Consider the following 22,739-nt stretch of genomic DNA (forward strand, 5'->3'; position numbering starts at 1 on the left):
GTTAAATTAATCTCAACGGTTACTGGAAGTACCAGGGAGGACTTTCCCTTTCTGAGTTTAGATTATCCAGAATAACTCTTTGACTTGTCGCCTGAATATTGCTTACGGTGAGTTATAAATCCTCTTTGCTCCGATTGGCCACTGGGGCACCATTTTAAAACTGCAATTGTAACGGGATTATGATGCATTGTCCGTTGAGTTCACAAACGGGGGGTCCCTCGACAGCCCCCCCCAGGCTTTAAGCAGTATCGTATGGTGACAGTTGAGACCTCACCACCATTCATAATGACCAGCAGTAGAAGTGGGTCAACGTGCCCAGCCCGGCCCCCCCCCCCATTGGAGGGAACCTCCAAAAGGTCGCAGCCTGAGGTGAAGTAAGAGAGACACTGGGTCAATCCAGGTGGACTGACTTGAACCATGGAGCCCTTAACATTAATAACCCCATATTACTTGCGAACCAAGCCTACTGCAGCAAAGTAGTTGCATTCGGGTTACTGTGTGTGTGTGTGTGTGTGACTGTGTGTGACTGTGTGTGTGTGTGTGTGTGTGTGTGTGTGTGTGTGTGTGTGTGTGTGTGTGTGTGTGTGTGTGTGTGTGTGTGTGTGTGGTCCCAGTTGTTGTGACATCGGGTGCGAATGTGTTTCTATTCACGCACCACTGTCCCAGGGCCAAACGGTTTGGGGGGAGCAGCATAGAGTGTTGTATGCCAGCGATGTCATATGGCCCTGCCCAGCCGATATAAAAACACAGAATATCGTTTTAACCCTCGGATCCCCAATCGTATCACCGACCGTTTCAGGTTTAAAGAGTTAAAACAATAATTTCCAACATAACTTCAGAAGTACATAATGTATATAGTTATTTGACAGCTGAGCGCATCACATGTGATCTCTATTGGAGATTTGTGATTGTTTTTTGTCTGCTGCTGCCGGGAATTAAAGACGTCCGACTGGTGCATGAGGGGTGTTTTCGAGTGGTCTCCATGGCAACGTGAAGAAAAAGCCCCTTCCAACATGGTGTGCGTATAGGGGGCTAATCTGATCGCAGATAATGGAATAGAAAACAACTTTACTCTATGCAAATGTGCGACGGTGGGCTGTGTCTGTGTTACCCAATCACAGAGGAGAGGGGCTGAGTGGGCGGGCTTTGGGTTCTTGTCCCAGGATTCAAGTCTGTCTCGGGTAAATACAGAATCCCAGCCAGCATCATAGTGGAAAGAGAAAGACTTTCCTGCCTTTTTTGTTTTTAAGGGAAACGGGGAGGCCAGGCTGCTGCTGTTTCTGTGTCCAGTGGTTCCCTTGAGTCCGGTGTTTTACAACAGAAGCAGAGTCTCTCTTATGGGGGAATGACGTTTGTTGATTTCAGTAAACACTGTTTTGTAGGGAGTAGCTTCAGTGTGAAACTGTGAACATGAATGAAAAGCCCTAATTGTCAAACTCCTTGACTGATATCGATAACAGAAATTAGGGCTTCTGGCAGGAATGAATTATATCTGAGCCTTGGCTTATTTTTTTTTTGCGAGTGTATAAAAAAAACAAAAAAACGCATGTACCTTCTAAATAGTTAAAAGCTTTTCTCTTCATTTGTGGACAATCTGAAGAGACAACTGGGACAGCCCCTCATTATGCCCAGGCTTGCCTTGTCGTTACAATGCAGCCACTGTCATCTGAATAAAAAAAAGTAATTAAATGGCCCAACACATCTTGCACGTACAACACGCGTCCTGTACGTGCAAGTACACGACAGTGTCTCCTCTCCTGTCCTCATTGTGTCGGGACTCTGCCATCATGAACTAGGGTGACTCCCCAGACTAGGTCTGGGCGATTAATCAAATATATATCGCAGTGTCGATTTTGATCACAAAATGAGCATAATCTAGTTTTTCAACAGCTGCAGATGCATATCTGTATATTAATTTAGATTGGAACATTTTTCTTTTTGACCATTTTGTGTAAGGCGAAATTTCAATGCAACATGTTTTAAAACTAAAAATTAATCGTCTGAAGAATCGTGATGTGCGGGAAGGGAAAGCCTTCCCAGGTTGTCTGTTTTGTAATGGATCGTTGTCCAAGGGCGTTCCAGGCGAGGCAGGGCCACCACCCGCCCATTTGTGGTGTTTGTTCAGTCAGTGATGTCTGGGTGCAGGCACGGGCCAATATGAAAATTTCCCGGCCGGCCATCTGCAGATAACCAATGAATCCTGAGTCTTGTGCGGCTCAGATTTACAGGCCGCACGTGACTCCAGTAATCTCTTGTCCGAGTGTCCAGTCTGTGTACACAGCCACGCTGTATAGAGTGCAAACGCGTTTGCGTTGTACTCTGGGGGGTCAAATCCTATCGCCGTCACCTGACCTGTGGGACTGAAGGCTAAAAGGTGAACAAAGTGCAATCCCTTCATCAGGAGATTTCATGTTTGGTCAGCAGCATGAGGAGTAGAGAGACGCCAAAACAAGTCCGGACCGCGCTGCTGATTGCGAAGGGAGGGGCCTGAAAATCCCTTTTTTTAATTTATCTTGTAAATACAGGCCATGTGGCCGACTCTCTTGGTATTTGAGCTATTAGAGGCTGGAGACAGGTTCCTGCTGCAAGTGTGGGCAGAGGACTGGGCAGTGGAGCTGTTGGCGTGATGGTAAAAGGAAAAGCTATTCATGGTCATCTCTGTATCCGAAAAAAGGCCTTGTATGTTCCTTCCGTTTTCTTTCTTCTTTCCGCTCTCCTTTCTAGCGTTCTCCCTCCGTCTCTATTAATACTGCCGTCGTGGGCCGTGGGAGGGCACAGATCGATACAAAGACTTGAAAACAATTTGTGTTGCCGCCAAGCGCCAACCCTCTCTCTAGATTCTGGATAAATGCATGAAGCTGCCCACCGGACTGTTTGTAAAAGGGGTTGACAGTTTTTGTTTGCTAAGGGGAATACTGCTTATACAGTGATGATAATAATAGTGTGTGTGTGTGTGTGTGTGTGTGTGTTAGAGAGACCCAGACTGATCGGTTATGTTTGCCTTGGCAACGCTGTTAATGTGCGGTTTGTTAACAAACATGTTTTACTGAAGATTAATGAGCCACCACCAGGTTGATCAAAGGGTTGACATTCTGCCTGAGCCCAGAAACGCTGTGTGTGTGGGGGGGAGGTTGCCCTGGAGACTTCCGTATTAACACTGCAGCCAAACTGTTTTGGAGTGCAACATGTTGAAGTGCAGATCAACACAATGCAGCGCAAGGTTTAATATAGAACGAATTGGACAGGATTGCTTAAAAAACATGTTTCCATTAGGTGGGACAACACCCGTATTTCAGTTCAGCAAACATTGCCCCCCAGGGCTTCTGTTGGTTTCCAAAGTGCATAGTTGGCATTCAGGTCAACCCAGCAACAATCAGGCACTGATGCACCAAAACTTGAAATCGGAAAAAGGTTCAAGAGGCTTTGGTAATATGTTGCATTTGATGTGAGAGTAAATCTTCGCCTTCAAGTAATTTAATAATTGTCTGCAAGTTTAGCCTTCCCCCATCTGAATGGGAAGGCTGTTGAGTGTTTAAACCCTTAAACACCCTCCAGCTATGTACATTATGATATCTCTTGGCACCTTTTGGTCTATAATTATGGTTATTAATATTGGCAATGATCAAGGTCAGCCTTATTGTATCCGAACACTCGCTGCAGGGAGCATTATATGCAGTGAATTTGCGTAACAATAACGCAAATTCACTGCATATCATGCTCCCTGCAGCGAATAAATTAATAATACCAAGATTCCAATCACGTAGAAAAGATGGCTGAACACTGAACCGTATCACAATTGTTGCATTAATGAAACCCAATGATATTAAATCTCATGTCATAATAATTATAATAAAATAAATCGATACAAACGTTTTATACTCTTAATTATTATTGCCCAGTTTTATACGGTGGGCTGGAGTGAATGACCTGGGATAGCTCCATTCACATAAATTCCCAGGGAAGGTGATGAAAAGCGGAGGTGAGAAAAAGGAGGTGAAAAGCCCGTAATTGGCTCTCTGTCGGACTGCGGTGTAATCCTCAAGGTTAGTGAGCATGACGAGGGCAAACGGAGAGGCGCGTCCGCCACCCAGAGTGCAGCTGTCCTCCTGCACTGCAGTTCAACTGTCGCCAGCGTACCCTCCTTTCATACTTGTGGTTTGGCTTTGAGCTTTTCAAACGCGAGTGGTTCCGGTGCCTTCTCGGCGGTCCCAGCGTTCTTTCAAACAGACAAATCAGATAATTCTCGTTCACAAAGGGGGAGGTACCTTCCCTCGGACCAGAGTAGGTGCGGCTCCCTCCAGTGATAAGTTACTTTCCTTGCTCCTCCCCCCCCCCCACCGCCCTTTCTATCAGTAGACCTCGCTCTGGCAGTGGAGACGGACCACATGACCTACTTGAGCCAATTACACGGTCGCACACAAACAAACCAGAAGCAGTGCGACGACAACAGTGCTGCAACGCGGCCCGAATCTTAACGCTGGAGTCCCAGAGTGGAGTGTGTGTTCTTAAACGCCCGCACGGTAATCCTTATCGGACGGCTTTGCGTCCGTATTACATTATTCTGTTTGTTTCACGTGTGTACTTGTGTGTTTTTGGTTGAATGCAAGACTGCACAGTTTTTCAGAAAGTAGTGAAACTAAACTGTTGTTCCCTGTAATGGTTTACTAGGAAGTTTTGTGGTACTTGGTGGAATGTAGGCTTGGCAGAGTGTGCCTACTCTAACTGAGCTGTGGCCAGCATGAGTCAGAGCTGCCCAGTTTCAAAACTATACTCTCAAACACGATTTATTTCGCACTAGTAATGTTGGGGTGTTGCCTTTCTACCGTTGCTGTCCTTAGTGGGCACGCACATGCACATGCACACTTACATGCACACGCACACACACAGTGAGTCATTTCCTGCCAGGCCCATCGGCAGTTGCAGGAAGCAAACAAAATTTCTCGTGTGCTCTCTATCTCTTTCTCGTGTTGGTCACTATCCCTGGGTCCATTATGTAAGGTAGCAACTAAGTATAGCCATGATGCAAACTCTTGATTCAATTCAATGGGATGGACCAACGGGAGAGAAGAACACAGAACATCTGCCAAGTTAGTAGCATTGAACCAGAGTCGGTCAGGTGTAGAATGTAGTTCCGTTTGTTGGCAGGCTTCGTGTATCTCAAGATCTTCTGCGGTTGTCCAACTTCCCTTCAAGGGTGGTACGAGTTTAACAGACCTTCCACCTGCAAGAACTCCTATTAATCACATCTCGTCATCTTGTTTCTCTCCCTGTTTCACCCCTCCTTCTCACTCACTTGTCTCTGCCTATCTTTCCATCCCTCTCAATCTCTCACACTTTCCTTGTCTTTAATTTATTCATCATCTCTGTCCATCTTCATCTCTCTTTCCTTCTTTCCGTCTCTCTGTGCCTCTCTCTCTGTCTCCATCTCTCTTTCCGTCTCTTGCTCTCTCGCTCTCTTTTTCTCTTTGTTTCTTTCTTTTTCTCTCTCTTTGTTTGTCTCTGTGCTTTTCTCTCTCTTCCTATCTGACTCATCACTCTCTGCCTCCTTGTCTCTCTATCTCTGTCTCTTTCTCTGTGTGCTTGTGTCTCTCTCCATCTCTATCTTTGTCTCGCTCTCTCTCTCCGCCTTTGTCTCTGTCTCTCTCTATCTCTCTCTGTCTGTCTCCCTGTCTTTGTCTCTGTCTCTCTCTGTCTCTATCTCTGTCTTGCTCTCTGTCTCTCCGCCTTTGTCTGTCTCCGTCTCTGTCTCTCTCTCTTTGTCTCTCTCTCCGCCTTTGTCTCTCTCTCTTTGTCTCTCTATCTGTCTCTCTCTGTCTCTCTGTCTCTGTCTGTCTGTCTGTCTGTCTGTCTCTGTCTGTCTCTCTCTGTCTCTGTCTCTCTGTCTCTGTCTCTCTCTCCGCCTTTGTCTGTCTCTGTCTCTCTCTCTTTGTCTCTCTCTCCGCCTTTGTCTCTCTCTCTTTGTCTCTCTGTCTGTCTCTCTGTCTGTCTGTCTGTCTGTCTGTCTGTCTGTCTGTCTGTCTGTCTGTCTGTCTGTCTCTGTCTCTGTCTCTCTCTCCGCCGTTGTCTCTATGTCTCTATCTGTCTCTCTCTGTCTGTCTGTCTCTGTCTGTCTCTGTCTCTGTCTCTCTCTGTCTCTGTCTCTGTCTGTGTCTCTCTGTCTCTGTCTTTGTCTCCGTCTCTCTCTCTCTTAGTTCCAGCTATTCCACGGCGGCCCTAGAGTTTGAGCAGCAGCACCAGCTCGCTCCCGTGTTCGACTCTCCCAGGATGTCGCGCCGGAGCCTGCGCCTGCAGACCGGTGGTGCCGGTCTCTATGGCAACGACAGCCATGCCGACGGCCCCCAGAACCACGTCAGCTACACCACCAACACCACCACAAGCAGCAGCAGCAGCAGGAAGGAGACTCGGTAGGGGCCCAAAACACAGCAGCTACGGAGCCTCGATACTAGGGCTGGGCGTTTAATCGAATTTCGACCTCAATTTCAATTTCAGCGTCAAACGATCAAAAAACTCATAATCAATACATATCTTTACATTGTTTTAGATATGAACATTTTCTTTTTGACCATTTTGTGTATTTTTTTAAATACACGCCTCGTCTGTCTCCTATCAGGGGCCCCATGTGTTGTTCAGCTTACTCATATTCACATACAAGCATGTAGGACGCCTTAACCTCATTGATACGGCAACACCAATAATGTTGCACTTGTGTACCATTACTTTGTGTTTAATGCAACATATAGAAAGCAGGGGGTTGCACTTGTTCATGCCATTTAGAAGTTATTTCAGTGAAATATAAGAAAAACTTTAACTGATCAATGACTCTGATCCATGATATTTTTTCCAGAATCAATATATAATTCATGCATTTTCTCTACAATGTATTGGCCATCTCTAATCATATTCTGATCAATGATAATTCTCCATGAATAATTAATAAAATTCATGCATTTTCTATCCAATGAATTGGCCGTCTTATCTCATCTTCTTTTTATTGTTATTTCAGTTGTGACCATAACTCACATACTCCTCTCTCTCTCTCTCTCCCCCCCCCCCTCCAGGACGCCTCGCAACAGGAAGCAGCAGCAGGCTGTCTCCCAGACCCTGTCCCTGAGCCAGATGGACACGCCCCGACAGACGCTGTCCTTCTCCGCCCTCAGCACCCCTGTGGCGGGCGGAGGCCTTCAGCACGCCGGCCTCGCCACCGACACCACCCTGCTCTCCTCCACCTCCACCGCCACCTCCGTGCCCGGCCAGGCCAGCCTGAGACAACGTGCCTCCACCACCACCACCACCACCACCACCACCGATGGATACTGGGGTCAGCCCTGTCGCCAAACCGTTTATATTGTGGGGTTAAAAGAGGCTTCACACAAGACCAAAAAGACACTCGCTGCTTGTGTGAATTATGAAAACTAATGAGTACAATATTTTTGTATTTTTTCATCATTTCCACTATTTACTAGTTGGCCCAGCATCTTTGTCTTGGCCCATATATTTCTGTGTAAAGCAGGTTTGCAAGTTATGCAATGATGCAATGAACCATATTTGGCAAAGCACTGAGCCGCACAGGAAATAACGCCCGTCATCGCACTTATATCACCATTGTATAAACGAAGGGTGCGAATGATTAGAAAATAAGCGAGATGGGCCTTGCACAAGGCTGGCTTTGTTAAATGCCGGGGGTTGATAAACACTGTGGGAGGCTTTGTGGGCTGTGGTGGTTGATGTGTCAATAGTGTTTGTAAGTTCCTCAAACTCATTTATCACACTGGCCAATAAGCGCTTGCAGACTCGTCATCTCACATCTTACCCTTTCTATTTCTCTCGCTCTTTCTCACTGACTGAATTTCTCCGTTTCATTTCCAGGGTCAGGGCATGATGTTGAACTCACAGGTCAGTCGAAGAACGTTTCTCTGAATGATCTCTTCATCAACGTCTTCCTCTTACTCCGTATCGTGCAAGGGCTGTGTTTATTAACCGCCCAACACTGGATGTCTCTCTTCAGGGCACAGTACCAGCCACGGCCACGGCCTCAACGGGGGCGCCGCCGGCAGCGTGTCCAAGTCTTCCCAACACACCACCGCCGCCAACGGCTACATCTGTAAAGACTGCTCCCCCAGCACGGGCGGCCTAAGCGCCCACTGCGCCTCATCTTCGTCCTCTTCATCATCTCTGGGCGCCCAGGCCGCCGCGTCCGCGACCGGCGCGTTTTCCTCCTTCTCGTCGTCGTCGTCGCTGTCGTCTTCATCCATGTCGCCCTCCTCCAGCATATACTCCCGAGACAAGAGTCGAAGGAACAAGACGGGTGAGGAACTCCGGGGCTTCGTTGGGACATGCATGGCTGGAGGGGCTTCTGACTCACAGCTCGAAGGGAACTTATGCTCCGAAGAAAAACAAATCCCGAACTTAAAGGGAAGTTTCTTTAGAATTCGGGAAGGGTTTCCTACAGCACTTCATAACTCAGGCGGCCGCTTCAGCAACACACGGCTGCCGCCTTAACTACGTTGTAAAAATAAATATTTATATATATATATTTTTAAATTGTAAATATCATCTGAAAGTATAAAATAATCTAAACTTTATTCACTCTCTGTGTAAAGATCAGGCTGCAGGGCAACAGTCCGACAGCTTCCATGAACATTTTTGGCGGGAAACCCTGTCCAGGCCGAATGTTGTTTTTTGTCTTTTCTTTTTTTTTGATTTACGATGCGCTGTGACTGCTTGTGCCTAGCTAACCCTCAGCGATCTGTCCCCCCCCCCCCCCCCCCCCCCCCCCCCAGGCGTCCTGGCGTCCGTGTCCAGCACATGCGTGCGCTACGGCAGGAAAGCGGTCGCCCCCGTGGTGTCCCTCTTCACGCTGCTGTTCAGCAGCGTGCTCTGGCTAGGCTCGAGGGCCAGGAGCCAGGGGAAAGGTACGGACGCACACACACATCACCTCCGCCGCGAACGCGTCGTACTGTCGGTCTGGGGTATGGCCCGTTTTTGGGTCCGGTTTTGATTTCATTACTCATTCGGCATTAGCATTCAAACTCCGAAGGGAAACGCATCAGGAAGCATCTCTAGACTCAGGGCTTCTGCTCAGTGTGTTGTTAAACCTGCACTATGTACGTTTTCCCATTAGCACCATCAAGTGGTTTGAGTTGAAGCTACAGTTATAGCCGTGTCAACTTCAAACCACAGTTACTCTCATCTAAGATTTTAGTTCAGCCACTCTTTGCTGGAGCAAAAGGTTGCAGTAGAAAGGTTGCATGTTGCAGCCTTTTTTTAATTTTTGTTTTAAACAGATCTCTGTTAAAAAGTACTGATTTTAAAATGCTAGCTCTGGTCTCTGAAGCGTCGAAAAAAATACCAAATGTCTTATCACATTCCAAATATCGGACATGACGCATTCATCTCCTTGTTCTTAAAAAAATAAATCTCTTTATCGGACTAATCGATAGCGTTGTGTGTGTGTGTGTGTGTGTGTGTGTGTGTGTGTGTGTGTGTGTGTGTGTGTGTGTGTGTGTGTTGTGTGTTGTGTGTTGTGTGTGTGTGTGTGTGTGTGTTGTGTGTGTGTGTGCCGGGTGTCACTAGGCTACCTGACGTCCTTCTCAGACTCTGTCAGACGAGTGGTGGCCTCCAGCATGTCCAGTGTGTGGCTGTTTAAGCAGAACGCTGTCCGTAGGATCAGAGGCCACAGGGCCGTTGGCTATGAAGGAGAAGGTAGCGCGTCCACCCCCAGAGGTCAAAGGTCGGGGGGTCAAAGCTCACCGAAACCACGGACCTCTGGTGCTGTTATTAAACTCCTCATCCGCTATCTGTCGACTGGGCATTTCCAATGTTTCCTTTCTTCTTCCGTTTCTGTGTTGAAAACGCCTCCAAGTGGTTTGCTAGCTAAGGCCCACTGTACAGGAGAACAATGTTCATTCATTTATTAAGTTATTTAAATATATTGCAACAGAGATAGCGACAAGCTAATTTCCATTCCTAGTCCCAAGTTGTAAACGTCATGCAGCAAAAAACGTTTCAATGAAAAGCATCAGCACACAATGCTTTTGCATACTTTCCATTCCACTATTGAAGAAATAAAGTACACATTAATTTAGTCACACATACATACACATATGTGCACGTACTTACACATATGTCAACATACGGACAGATGCTTAAACAAATATACGCACACATAAGCATGTAGGGAAGTGCAGTTCAGGAATTGTACGATTTCTACTTCTTCTTCCTGCCTTATAATGGCTGCAGCTTTGCTTTTCCTCTCACCCTTTTCTTTACAACCAATTCAAATGTTAAAAGGCAGTGCTTCCTCTGATACGGTTGGCCACTATGGAGAGGTCTCTACCTATCTTGCTTATCCTCTGCATGAGGTCTTGTCGTTTCTGTCCGTCTTTCTCTGTTACTTCGCCGCAGTTTTACCCCACTCTTGTGAGTGTCCTCTTGATTGACCACTTCCTGTCCTGTTCCATGTCTTAAGTAAACTGACTGCCTTTTAGAATATGTTTATATTCTCTGGTGGATTCTTCAGCTGCTGATTTCAACGTCACCCTTGTGTTGAAGGCTGCATGCTATTTTTTCCCTACTTTTTCTCTCGAAGAAAAGAGCGAATCTTCTGCCAATTCTCTCCCATCTGACCTTTCCTATAGCAACGTGTTTTTCTCCTTCCATTGGCATTCACTGTGGCCTGGCTTACATGTGTCGTTCAGATTTGCCATGCAAATAATGTTTACCTTTTGTGTTGCAGCTCACTCCAGCTTCTGTGGAAGCATGAATGTAAAAGATCTGGTGACGGGAGACTCGTCACATCTTAAACTCAACGGCTCCCTGTGTAAGTAGACACTCACTCAGTCACTCACTCACTCACTCACTCACTCACTCTCACACCCCCTCCATTGGCCGTTTGTTATTGAAAACTCGGCAGCCTTTATGATTTATTCATTTTTGCAATTTGCTAGGCAGATAAAACACTTGTGCATTTTTTGGTGTTTGCTGCTTGCTTTTTGATTTTGCATTAGTAATGTGTTTGTCTGTGTTTGTGTGTGTATGCGGCCACATTTGCTTGTGTGTGTGTGTGCTCCGTCCTGGCCTTTCGTTCCCTCCACCCTCCCTGGTTCATGGCGACCCCAGGCGACGACTGTAAAGGGAAGCAGTCCTCCCACGCTGCAGTGACACAGTCTGTCCTGCTGCTCTCCCAGTCCTCCGCCCAGTCCTCCGCCCAGTCCTCCACCCAGTCCTCCACCCAGTCCAGGACTCAGCGTCTTGGGGGGGCGCTGCTGAGCTTCCTGGCTTACACAGGTTCATGAAAAACCCTTTTATGGCGCTTCATTGGGGGAACACAGCTGGAGTAGAACTAGAGCTATTGCTTAGCATCTGTGTGCTTGACTGATTTTAAGTATTTTAAAAACAATCCTAGGGCCTCATGATCTATTCCTAAAACAAAACTGGTTCAAACTCCTCAATGAAACGATCAGTGAAATATCGACGTTCTCTTGGTAAACAACCTGTTCCGTGTCTGTTTGGCGGCCCAGGTTCCTGCCTTCTGGTACCAGGCTACGGTGTGGTGCGTGCGGGCAAAGCGCTTGGCTCCGGGGCCGGGGTCGCGGTCTACACGGTGGTCCACACGGTGTTCCGGAAGCTGGTCTCGCTGATCTGCTTCGTTCTAGCGGCTCCAGGTGGGTCCTGATCTCACCGTGTGTATTCGTACAGGACTGAGAGATGGGTGGGTGGGGGAGTGTGTGTGTTTGTGTTCACATGTGCACATTCTAGGAATCTAAGTGAAGCGGAAAATACCTACAATCATTTACTTTTTTGGGTGTGGAGGGGAATTTGATACATTACCAAATACCTTTTATGCCCCTCTTATTTACCTTGTTTAAATTTGCAATATAAAATAAAAACGTATTCATTTTTTATGCTAAGCTTTTATTTGAAAACTCCTCTTCTCTGTGAAAGATAAACGCGGTACTCTTTCTTGTTGTGCAGCACGTTGTGAAACTCGCTTCCTGTTGTTGTTATTGACTCACTCCTCTGTCTTCCCATTGGTCCAGTGCGCGTCGGCTGGGGACTGCTGTGGTTCCTGGCGACAGGATGGTACCAGCTGGTGTCCTTCATGTCTCTCCTCAATGTTTTCTTTCTTACCCGGTAAGAGCCCCTGGCCTTCAGTATTCATTCCCCCTTGCTCTTGCTCTTTTACATTTTCTTTTTGTCCTGTGACAAGAATATGAATAGACTTTTTTTTATTTTTCTCTTATGGGACTCAAATGTCAATATGATTATATTTTTTATTCATTTTTCCAACACAACACTTGGGTTATTTATAAATAAGTACAAAAATAAAAATGTTTAGTTATTGAACAACTGTTGTAAAACAGTGAGGCGAATAATTGTTAAATATGTCGATTGGTCAATTCAACCCTTCCTGTCGTGTTAACCGCTGCCCACTGCTAAATCTTAAATACATTGCACTTTCTAAAAAGCTGACGTGTGTAGTCAGCTAAAATGCCTAGGATAAGGCATTATTCTAAAATGCCCTTTTAACTTTCTATTTTACCCATTTCCTTGCATATGTTTTCTTTTACTTATCTATTATTTTATTTTATTGTATGACAATGTTTATATGTGAAGCACTTTGAGTCTGTGTATGAAAAGTGCTAACCATTTCCATAATCCATATCTATCCTGATCTTGTTTTGGTGTGGTAACAGCATGTGTTCCATCAATAGCTGTTGACTGTGTTGTTGACCAATACTTTGCATGTTAGAAGGCAAAGTGGCTTGTGTGACGTGGCGATATTTTTGCATATTACATGACCACCATCTTGTATCTCTTTGTTCCAGATGCGTTCCCCTACTTTGGAGACTGCTGCTCCTTCTCCTACCTCTTCTACTCCTGCTAGGTACGTTGGTGCTGAGCTCTGTGGAGTCTATCTCGGGTGTACCGCGTGACCCACTTCCACACGCAGCTTGTAGTTGGCGGAAGCAGCACACACCCCCAGAGAGCGGGTTTCATAAGATCAGTACTGGATTCAGGTCATGGGTTTAAGGAGACGGAACCAAGCCTTATCTGTCACGCACACACACACACACACACACACACACACACACACACACACACACACACACACACACACACACACACACACACACACACACACACACACACACACACACACACACTTGTTCTGCGGTCATTTAACAGACCTTTCTCCAAAGCAACGTGCAGTTAATTTGTGTGCAGTGCAGATGCATTCAACTTACCTATCAGGTCTCCCTCAAGGACATTGGGGATCAAACCCAGAACCTTTAGGCTGTCACGTAGGCTCCCTAGCCACTTCCCTGCCCCCAACCGGTCCTCAAGACTCCTCTGCTCTGTGTCCGTTTCCCCCCGTAGCTCTCTGGTGGTGGGGTCCGTCCGCTGCAGCCCTCCTGGCCTACCTGCCGGCCACCAACCTGAGCCTGTGGCGGCCCGCCTCCCCCCTGGTCCTCCTGTCCAGCCTGCTCCCGGCCTCCGGACCCCCGCCCGCCCCCGTCCTGGAGGCGGAGCCGACCCTGAGCCACGCCACGCCGGCCACGCCCATCTCCGCTGTGCCGGTAGGAGGGGGGGAAGGGAGGGGGGGGGGGGGGTTTGTGAAGAGTATTGTATCACAGGGAGTTTCGACCGAGCCGCCTGATTGGTCAACTACACCTTTTTAAAACGTGATTGAATGAGCGTGACGGCGTATCCGGGCCGGGCTCAAAGGAAAAGTCGTCGCTGTGAATATCCCTCCGCCATTGATACAACCCGTAACCACCTAGCCTTAAAATGCATTTGACATCTACGTCCGTGGAAAAATTTGGAGAAATCTTTCTGTGGAAAAACGGGTTATCTAAGTTAAAACAAGACTGAGTTAGCCAAGCGTTTTTGTGTTTTCATGCGTGGTTTTGATTCAGTTTTGAATATCTAACGATCTTTAAAAAGCATCATTTCAGAAGTAGGCCGGCATATATGGAAGAAATTAACCCTACATTTTATGGAAAACTATGATTATTATTATTAGGCCTATATAACATATAGATACTTTGATGGTGGAAGGTAGCTGATTTTGGAAGAATATGCTGACATGCACACATGTACATCATCTATCTGTTTTCATAGAGGTTAATGTGTGTTCAAAGATACAGTTATGACCTAAAAGAACATGTTATGTAAATCAACATTTTATGCACCGGTAAGTCTAACTTTGTATTATGTAATGATTGGGTACTTAAGGAGCGGGACGAGAATCATTCTGGAGTGTCTTTGCAAACCTCACTTGGCTTTGTTGTTTCTCGTTTGCGGGTTACAATAAATTCTCCATCAATACTTGATCCGGGCTCTCCGATTCCTCATTGCGTTGAGTTAGTTGAAGTGATGGATAATTCTGTTATAGTTTCTACAACACTTACTCCACCATACAATAAGGCATCTCTGTTGTTGGGTCGTTGCTAATGCCGCGTTTCCACTGCAGGGTTCGGTTCGCAAAGGTGAGGTACGGATTGTTTCCGCCGCCAAAAGTGGGCGTGACCCGGACTGAGCCGTACTCGTCTTGCCCTCGTCTTCAGTACTCCTCCGTTGGAGTACTGAGACGCCTGAAAGGGTGCCGGAAAACTTGAGCTACACACCCCCTCCGTCGACAGAATCGTCACTTCCGGGCGACGTGGGGATAAAAACAAACAAACGGTAGCCTCGAGGTATTATTCTTTACAATGAACATGTCGCGTAAAACGCTTGCTTGGGCGAACAAGGAGGTGGAGACGTTCCTCTGCATTCTTGGGGAGGAAGACGTGCAGAGGTAGCTCTTGGTTTAATGTGTCGCGTTCAACTTTTCCATTGTTTTTATTGAGCAGTCTACACTGTATTGCGCTGCTATGATGTCACGATGTTTACGTAGCTGCCGCGGCGATCGGCATCCGGCCTACCATAAAGGGTACTGTCGGCGGTGGAAGCTCGACCTCGGAACTGAGCTGGGCTATACCGCCCCCTCCCCACCGGACTGAGGCGAACCGAAGGGTACCGCACCCTGCAGTGGAAACGCGGCATAAGGTTCGCCCCTCTGCCTGGAGTTTCAAAGGGCCGTTTGCCTTCTATCCAGGTCTACCGACGTGACAAACGCAGCTTTTATTTTCTCCACTCAATGATTGTTTTCACGAACAACCAGCCATTCATTTGCGGGTGTGATCACCGTCATTACTGGCGCGACAGCGACGCGCTGAGGAATGATGCGCTTGCGCAGAGCTGAAGGTCACACTCTCTTTGACAATGCCTGCTTGTTGAGCCGTATCTGGTGGAACTCATCACACCCAACCACAGATGTGTTAACTACTGCAGGCAGACATGGGGGGGGAATCCACCAGGATGTGCTGGTGGCACGGCAGTGATAACGAGAGACCAAAATACCTTGTTTCCTGGAGGATATATTTCCTAAACCTTAACAAAAACACACGCCTTAAACCTATCGTCATCCATATGCAAGAAAGTACTAAACGTGTTTGTGTGTATAAATAACCTGAACCTCCTAAAATGGCGTTAACATTTGATCGGTTCGCTATTTCAAGATATTGGGCAGAAACGGATATTGCGTGACGGTCGTATCGTCACGCTAATAAAAACAGATAAAACCGCTAATGAAAAACAAATAAATCCCGTCAAAAAGTGTTTTCTTGTTTATTTTTCGAGTCTTCGCGTGTAGTATATACTAAAACAATTATTCACCTCGGGCTCCGTGAGGCGAATAATTGTTAAATATGTCGATTGGTCAATTCAACCCTTCCTGTCGTGTTAACCGCTGCCCACTGCTAAATCTTAAATACATTGCACTTTCTAAGAAGCTGACGTGTGTAGTCAGCTAAAATGCCTAGGATAAGGCATTATTCTAAAATGCCTTTCTAACTTTCTATTTTACCCATTTCCTTGCATATGTTTTCTTTTACTTATCTATTTTATTTTATTGTATGACAATGTTTATATGTGAAGCACTTTGAGTCTGTGTATGAAAAATGCTACATAAATAAAGTTGCCTTGCCTTGCCTTGCCCCCCTCCCCCTCCCGCTCCCGCCCCTGCAGCCTGCCCTCCCCCCCGCGGCGGCGGCGGCGGCGGTGGTGGCCCTAGCCAGTCTGGACCTGGAGCGTCTGGAGCGTCTGGAGCAGCGTCTGGCCCTGCTCTGGGAGCAGGTCCAGCGGGGGGACCAGCAGCAGGAGCAGCGCTTCGGGGACACGCTGGTCCTCCACAGCAGCCTGCGGGAGGAGCTGCGCACCCAGACGGACCGCGACAGCCTGGGCCTCTGGGTGTCGGCCCTGCTGGAGGGGAAGCTGGGCGCGCTCCGGGTGGAGCTGGAGGAGGGCGACGCCCACAGGGCAAAGGTAGGCGCTGCTTCGAGGGCTCTGTTGCGTGCCGGGGGTGTAGGCCGTCAACGCGCTTACAACGCACTTACTCGAGGGCGGCATGTGGCTCAGGAGGTGGAGCGTGTTGGCCGGTTACCGGAGGGTTGTTGCTAGTTCGATCCCCGGCTCCTCCTAGCTGAAGTGTCGAGGCGTCCCTGAGCAAGGCAACAAACTCTTACGCCTCATGCCCACTGCACCGTCAGTCAAAGGACTGGGAAGGAGTGGCTGACGGCTGGGGGAGGTTTCCAGGGTCGTCAGAGCCCGAGTAGTGTCACGGTGCTTAAATTTGCATACGCGATCTGATTGGATGACGGATCCGTCGCTGCCGAAAAAGTTGAACATTTTTCAACTTTTTGACGGAGCCTTCAGCGCACGGATCCACAAATCATTGCGCGTCCGTCCCCATTCAAAGTCAGTGGGGATCAGTCTACGGACGGAGGCAGTGGGCACGAGGCGTTAACTGCTCCCGACGAGCTGGCTGTCGCCTTGCATGGTTGACTCCGCCGTCGGTGTGTGTGTGAATGTGTGTGTGAATGTGTGCGTGAATGTTAGGCAATATTGTTATACGCTTTGCGTGTTCACCGGTTAGAGAAGTGCTATATTTATGCAGTCCCTTTACTTACTGTTTTGCCATTGTGTAAGGGTTTGGGACGGATTGATCGATACAGCGTGTCTCCCTTGCAGAAGGAGGAGCTTCTGCAGCAGAGTCGAGCCGAGCGATTGGCCGAGGTGGAGTCTCTGCTGGCCCTCCTGGCCTCCAGGACTGAGGTACGGCCCGGGTTCTAACCCATGATTGGTTCAGGTTCATCTCATTCGGAACAGGGTCATGTGATCACTGCATAGTACATTCTTCCAATGAATTGACGCTTGGTGTGATGATGATGACTTATTATTATTATTATTATTATTACTATTGGTAGTATCCTAGTGCTTTCACATGCGTAGTGTTTCCTGTGATTAACAAACCTGGTGTTCTTTGGGTGGTGGTGCTGCAGGAGGTGCAGCAGAAGCAGCATCAGTACAAAGTGGAGAGGGAGGAGGAGACCAGGAAGGCAATGAGAGAGGCCGCCATTCTAGCGGAGGCTCCAGACGTACCGGTGGCGCCCATCAGGTACCAGACACTCCAACCAACGTGGCCGATCAATATAGATTACCTATAGTGCCTTATAATCAGCCAGGGGGGGAGAAAGAAGCAATGCAACTTTATTTATAGCACCATCCCAAACACAAGGCTGACTCCAAAGTGCTTCACGTAAAAACATTGTCATATAATAAAATAGAGAAATGGAATGGGGTGAATGCACATGTAGTAATAATAATAAATGCTTTATTTTTGAATAGGGACAGGGCACATTAATGAACATTGATGTTTAAACATCTTTTGTAAACATGCCGGATTATAGCAGAGCTGCTAATTTGCATCCGTCGTCCCTAATCCCATGTTAACGCCTTGTGTATCTGAATACTGACCTTTGACCTTTGACCTGCAGCGTGGGGGTCAACCAGGAGGACCACGAGGCCCTGCTGGCGGAGGTGAGGCGGCTGGAGGCGGAGCTGGGGCGCGTCCGGGCCGACCTGCAGGGGGTGCTGGGGTGCAAGGGGAAGTGCGGGCAGCTGGACACCCTCCATGACACGGTGAGCCGGCCCCACCAGGACCCGGATGGGAGGGATGGGAGGGATGGGAGGGATGAGAGGGAAGGGAGGGGGGGGTCTGAAGGCCTTCATGGCTCAGCAGTAACTTGTGTTATTGTGGTGGTTCATCAGAGCCGCTCATCCCCTCTGGATCCTGCCATTAAAGTACACATGTCTTCCTCCACCTGCCCCCTCTCCCCAGATCTCCGCCCAGGTGTCCTCCGAGGTCTCCTCCCAGGTGCGTCGGGAGCTGCGGGCGCTGTTCTACGGCTCGGGCCAGGCGGGCGAGGGTCACCGCGGCGGCGGCGACGACGACGCGCTGCCCGAGAGCCTGGTCCTCTGGCTGTCCCAGCGCTACGTGGGCGGGCCCGAGCTGCAGGCGTCCCTGGCCGCTCTGGAGCTGGCCATCCTGAGCGACGTGTCCCAGCAGCTGGAGCGCAGCCGCGGGCAGGCCCTGCTGGACGCCCAGGCCCAGGCCCAGAGCGTCAGCGAGACCGTCCGCCAGACCGTCAGCCACAGCGTCCAGCACAGCGCCACCGCCCAGGGGCTGTCTGAAGAGGTACGGGCTCGCCTCTCCTCGCCTCCTCTACCGGGGCTGGGGGGGGGGGGGGGACCATCACAGTGGCTGAAGCTCATTTTTCTGTTTTTCGAGAGTGGGACGATGTTTTGGTGTATTAGAAATGTAATGCCCAGGCAAATGGAGTTGTTTACCTCGAACGACGTCGTTTGTTAACGTTAAACACTTATTACCACAGAGAAAAAAGGACCAATTTCAGATGAATCATAATATTACAATCCAAAATCCCAGTCAATACCTAGTCACAGAATGTTCCTGCAGTGAACACATTGGCTTCAGTACAAGCCTGATGCAAATGTATGCCGTTGTTCGTTCTGCCCCTTGATCGGACCCCCTGTCTGTCCCTCTCTGCCCCCAGCAAGTGCAGCTGATCGTCCAGAACGCCCTGAGACTCTACTCCCAGGATCGGACGGGCCTAGTGGACTACGCTCTGGAGTCTGGAGGTAACACCCCAATCTCTAACGTGGACCCACGTCCCTGTATCTCAATGATAAGGGGGGTGCGACAGAATGGTTAGAGATTATTATATAATAAATATATAGCAATCTAATCCGTTGGGTTTGTGTGACATTAGGAGGCAGCATCCTGAGCACTCGCTGCTCTGAGACCTACGAGACCAAGACGGCCCTGATGAGTCTGTTCGGCCTTCCTCTGTGGTACTTCTCCCAGTCGCCGCGCGTCGTCATTCAGGTGAGGCGTCTGGGTCCCTCTGGCAGAGGCCTGACTGTCTACGGTCAAGGGGCTGAGCCCTGACTCTGTGACGAGACTAGCATGACTCGTTCATATCGGGAGTGGCACGATGGGCCCCGAGACGCCATGCATTATGAATTATCACTCCACAGCTAGTATTTAATGATTCATCTGTTCCCGTGCTTTCTCTGTTTGCATGAAGTGAAATGAATGAATGAAGGGAAATTAATCACCATAGTAAAAACTGCAGCCGGCACTGCGGGTCTTTCATGTGGTTGGTGTCCCGTTCATTTGTCGTATCACATCAAAGCACCCGTTTCCCCCCAGGTACATCCTGGTATTGTCAGAATAGAATGATTGTGTGTGTTAGGTTCTGATGAGATAACCTATCGTTGTTGACGCGTGTTCTCATCTAACCCCTCATCCTCTCCTCATCCCCCGTTCCCGCCGTCAGCCGGACGTGTACCCGGGGAACTGCTGGGCGTTTAAAGGCTCCCAGGGCTACCTGGTGATCCGGCTCTCCCTGAGGGTCAAGCCCACCGCCTTCTGCCTGGAGCACATCCCCAAGAGCATGTCGCCCACCGGCACCATCACCAGCGCCCCCCGCAACTTCACCGTCTATGTAAGAACAACACTGAACCCCCAATTCAGCCGACCCAAGGAGTCCGTTCGCTAAGGGATCACTGAAGGTTATGGTTCAACGTCGATGTAACGCAACTGAGCCTTTAAGGGATCACTAAGGAACGGAGGCTGAGTTGTATATTCTCTCTGATCGAGATCATGCAATGGCACCAACTTGTGTTTCTGTGTGTGTTTGTGTCCCCAGGGTCTGGGAGATGAGTACCAAGAGGAGGGTAAACTTCTGGGAGAATACGTCTACCAGGAGGACGGGGATTCGCTGCAGACCTTCCCGGTCATGGTAAACTAAGACCAACACGTGTGCAACCACACACCGCATGGATGAGTCACTGCACACGCCAACACACCCATGGAGCTCATGTCTGGGAGACCCGGAAAAATATATAAATGCAAAAGACGAGATCGGGTTCCGAAACCCAGGCTAAATAAGTGAAGCTTCAGCTGGTTCAAGACTCAGGAAAAGCCACAGAGTGTGGGCAGCTACCCTTAGAGCTCAGGGCTGCAGCCTGGTCTTTGCTCAACACTCTCAGCAAGCAACCTGCAGGCATCTTAAAAAGACTTTACAGGTGTTACCTTCCGTAACACCTGGTACTGAATCCAGTGTGGTCCACCTTCAGTAAACAGCTAAAATTGCAACTCAATTATATTTGTTTACAAACCATTTCCTTCGGCGTGAACAAAGTACACACACACACACACACACACACACACACACACACACACACACACACACACACACACACACACACACACACACACACACACACACACACACACACACACACACACACACACACACACACACACACACACACACACACACACACCCTTAACTCACTCTTTCTTCTCCCGTTTGCTCTTGACTCTTGTAGAAGAACGAGCAGGCCTTCCAGATCATCGAGGTACGGGTGCTCTCCAACTGGGGCCACCCGGAGTACACCTGCCTGTACCGCTTCAGGGTGCACGGGGAGCCACGCCTGCAGCAATGAGGCCCCGCCCTCACAGAATACCAAACATATCATGCTAATGTACATAAGCTCTCGTCGGGGTGGTCGAGGAACACCGACGGCAGGGGAGGGGAGAGGGGAGATGGGGTGTGGGCATAAGGATTTTAAAAAGAAAAATGTTTATATCAAATACTTTTTTTTGCAGAACACTTTTAACAAACTAAGATGGGGCGATCGCGTGGTGGGTTTAAAATGTGGAACGGAATCGTGGAGCGCCATGCCTTGGTGCGTGAGTAGGACTGAGCAGAATCAAAGATGGAAATAAGAAGGCAAAGATTGAACGTCTGGGATCATGGAACAGGATGTTGACTCTGAAGGAAGAAGAAGATAAAGAAGAAGCAAAGATGTCCCTCTCCCCTTTTTAAAGCCTCCTGCACTCAGCCAGCACCCAACCAGTGCAGCTAACTCTGACCCCTCCCTCACCCATATTATTATGCATCTTTATTGTCGTCGCCTCCTCCGCTATACAGCCATTCAGCCGGAGAACTGCAAATCCCTCTCACCCCCTTCTCCGGCTCTTCGCTCCACTTCATGTTTTCTTCTACTTTGGGTTTGTGTTTGTTTGACGTTGAACCGTGTTAATTTATCCGGCCCTCCATTAGAGAGTCTGATGTTTAGTTCGTCAGGATCAAAGCCACAGCACTCCTAGCCTGTGACACAATAGTCCGGGCACGCCCCCCTCCCCCTTCTCATCGTTTTATTTTTGTGTCAAATCTTCAAAATAATCGTGTCAACTTTAGAGACTGCTTATGTTGGAGTACATCCAAACATCCTTTATCTCTTAGGCCGACGCCCTTCCGTCTGGATCACAATACCCGACTTACGGACAAGCTTTGAATGTGTTGCATTTTTTATTATTATGGGATGGAGAGAAGTCCTCTGTACTCGCCCACACTTCAACCTTTGGAGATGAACCAAGTATGGAACCAAGTGTTGGAAAGTTTCGCTATGAACATGAACTCAAACCTGCGTTCATTGTTGCAGTGTCGGATTACACAAGGCTTGCATGAGGATACGGATGGAATGAACATTTTCGAATGAAGTGAAACGACGAGTCATGGCCTGCTGCAAATGTAATTCGGAGTCGATACAAATGGGATGGAAAATTGGGGGCGTTTTTCGCCCTCTAGCGGTGGGAAGGTGTGCTGCGTTTGCGTCACTAGGGCTCTCTTAACTCGTGTACCCTGAAGGAATGTATTCTGTATATTGTGAATAGATGGTCTTTTATAACCGCTATCCTGCTTGTTGCTTTAGAAAAGAGGTGCGCCATGACATTATATTAATTATCACATGTTATAAGCTCTACTATATTGTTTAATACGTCTTGTAAAAAAAAAAAAAGAATGAGATTTTCTTGTTTTTGGCTGGGTAGGGCTGAAAGTGTGCTAGAGGAGGCCCTGTTAACATTTTGATAGAAGTAACAATTCATCCCATTCATCAACCAATTCATCATGATTTGAAATGGCGGGAAAGGAGTGTAATTATTGTTTTGGCGGCATAGCAGGTCTAAAATATTTTGTAAAAAAATATTTTGTCAATGGATCCTATTTATTATGTAAATTTGTCACGACAGATAGGACTTAGTACAATTTATATTTTGTCAAAGGCTCATCGGTGCATATTTGAAACATAAATTGACGCGTTTTTTGGTTTATTCTGGATAAATTGCTTTTATTTTTGTCCCTTTTTATCTATGATTTCGTTACGACTGCTTTGGATTCCTTGATTCCAATAAAGGGTTACATTTTAAGAGCTTCAAGTGATTCGTTACCCCTACTCGTACCCTTTTCACATGGACGATAATC

At 48.1% G+C, this 22,739-nt stretch overlaps 1 protein-coding gene and 1 long non-coding RNA gene across 10 annotated transcripts in view; one reads left to right on the forward strand and one right to left on the reverse strand.

The window, feature by feature from the left end:
- Positions 1 to 22,684, forward strand: part of sun1b (Sad1 and UNC84 domain containing 1b) — a 29,383-nt gene extending 6,699 nt beyond the window's left edge. For 3 of the 9 annotated variants that reach the window (XM_060069722.1, XM_060069673.1, XM_060069666.1), the window contains 22 exons: positions 6,192 to 6,404; positions 7,059 to 7,318; positions 7,867 to 7,893; positions 8,006 to 8,305; positions 8,781 to 8,912; positions 9,574 to 9,702; positions 10,736 to 10,819; positions 11,119 to 11,286; positions 11,520 to 11,663; positions 12,039 to 12,132; positions 12,828 to 12,886; positions 13,381 to 13,580; positions 16,072 to 16,368; positions 17,074 to 17,157; positions 17,385 to 17,500; positions 17,880 to 18,024; positions 18,224 to 18,580; positions 18,957 to 19,041; positions 19,173 to 19,288; positions 19,743 to 19,910; positions 20,115 to 20,207; positions 20,800 to 22,684. In XM_060069722.1, the coding sequence (XP_059925705.1) occupies positions 6,265 to 6,404; positions 7,059 to 7,318; positions 7,867 to 7,893; positions 8,006 to 8,305; positions 8,781 to 8,912; positions 9,574 to 9,702; positions 10,736 to 10,819; positions 11,119 to 11,286; positions 11,520 to 11,663; positions 12,039 to 12,132; positions 12,828 to 12,886; positions 13,381 to 13,580; positions 16,072 to 16,368; positions 17,074 to 17,157; positions 17,385 to 17,500; positions 17,880 to 18,024; positions 18,224 to 18,580; positions 18,957 to 19,041; positions 19,173 to 19,288; positions 19,743 to 19,910; positions 20,115 to 20,207; positions 20,800 to 20,916 (3,315 nt within the window). In that variant the 5' untranslated portion in view covers positions 6,192 to 6,264 and the 3' untranslated portion in view covers positions 20,917 to 22,684. Of the gene's footprint in view, positions 1 to 571; positions 2,680 to 4,356; positions 4,521 to 6,191; positions 6,405 to 7,058; positions 7,319 to 7,866; positions 7,894 to 8,005; positions 8,306 to 8,780; positions 8,913 to 9,573; positions 9,703 to 10,735; positions 10,820 to 11,118; positions 11,287 to 11,519; positions 11,664 to 12,038; positions 12,133 to 12,827; positions 12,887 to 13,380; positions 13,581 to 16,071; positions 16,369 to 17,073; positions 17,158 to 17,384; positions 17,501 to 17,879; positions 18,025 to 18,223; positions 18,581 to 18,956; positions 19,042 to 19,172; positions 19,289 to 19,742; positions 19,911 to 20,114; positions 20,228 to 20,328; positions 20,750 to 20,799 lie in introns of those variants that run through there. The other 6 variants (XM_060069691.1, XM_060069714.1, XM_060069682.1 and 3 more) reach the window with 6 other exon arrangements.
- On the reverse strand, positions 12,868 to 13,384 carry LOC132471720 (uncharacterized). The gene is made up of 2 exons (XR_009528902.1): positions 13,248 to 13,384; positions 12,868 to 13,053 (listed from the first exon to the last, which is right to left on the reverse strand). It is a non-coding gene; the product is annotated as an uncharacterized LOC132471720 (long non-coding RNA).
- Positions 22,685 to 22,739: the final 55 nt, after the last annotated feature.

This window comes from Gadus macrocephalus, chromosome 2 (genome assembly GCF_031168955.1).
Source record: "Gadus macrocephalus chromosome 2, ASM3116895v1".
Classification (NCBI taxonomy): Eukaryota; Metazoa; Chordata; class Actinopteri; order Gadiformes; family Gadidae; genus Gadus; species Gadus macrocephalus.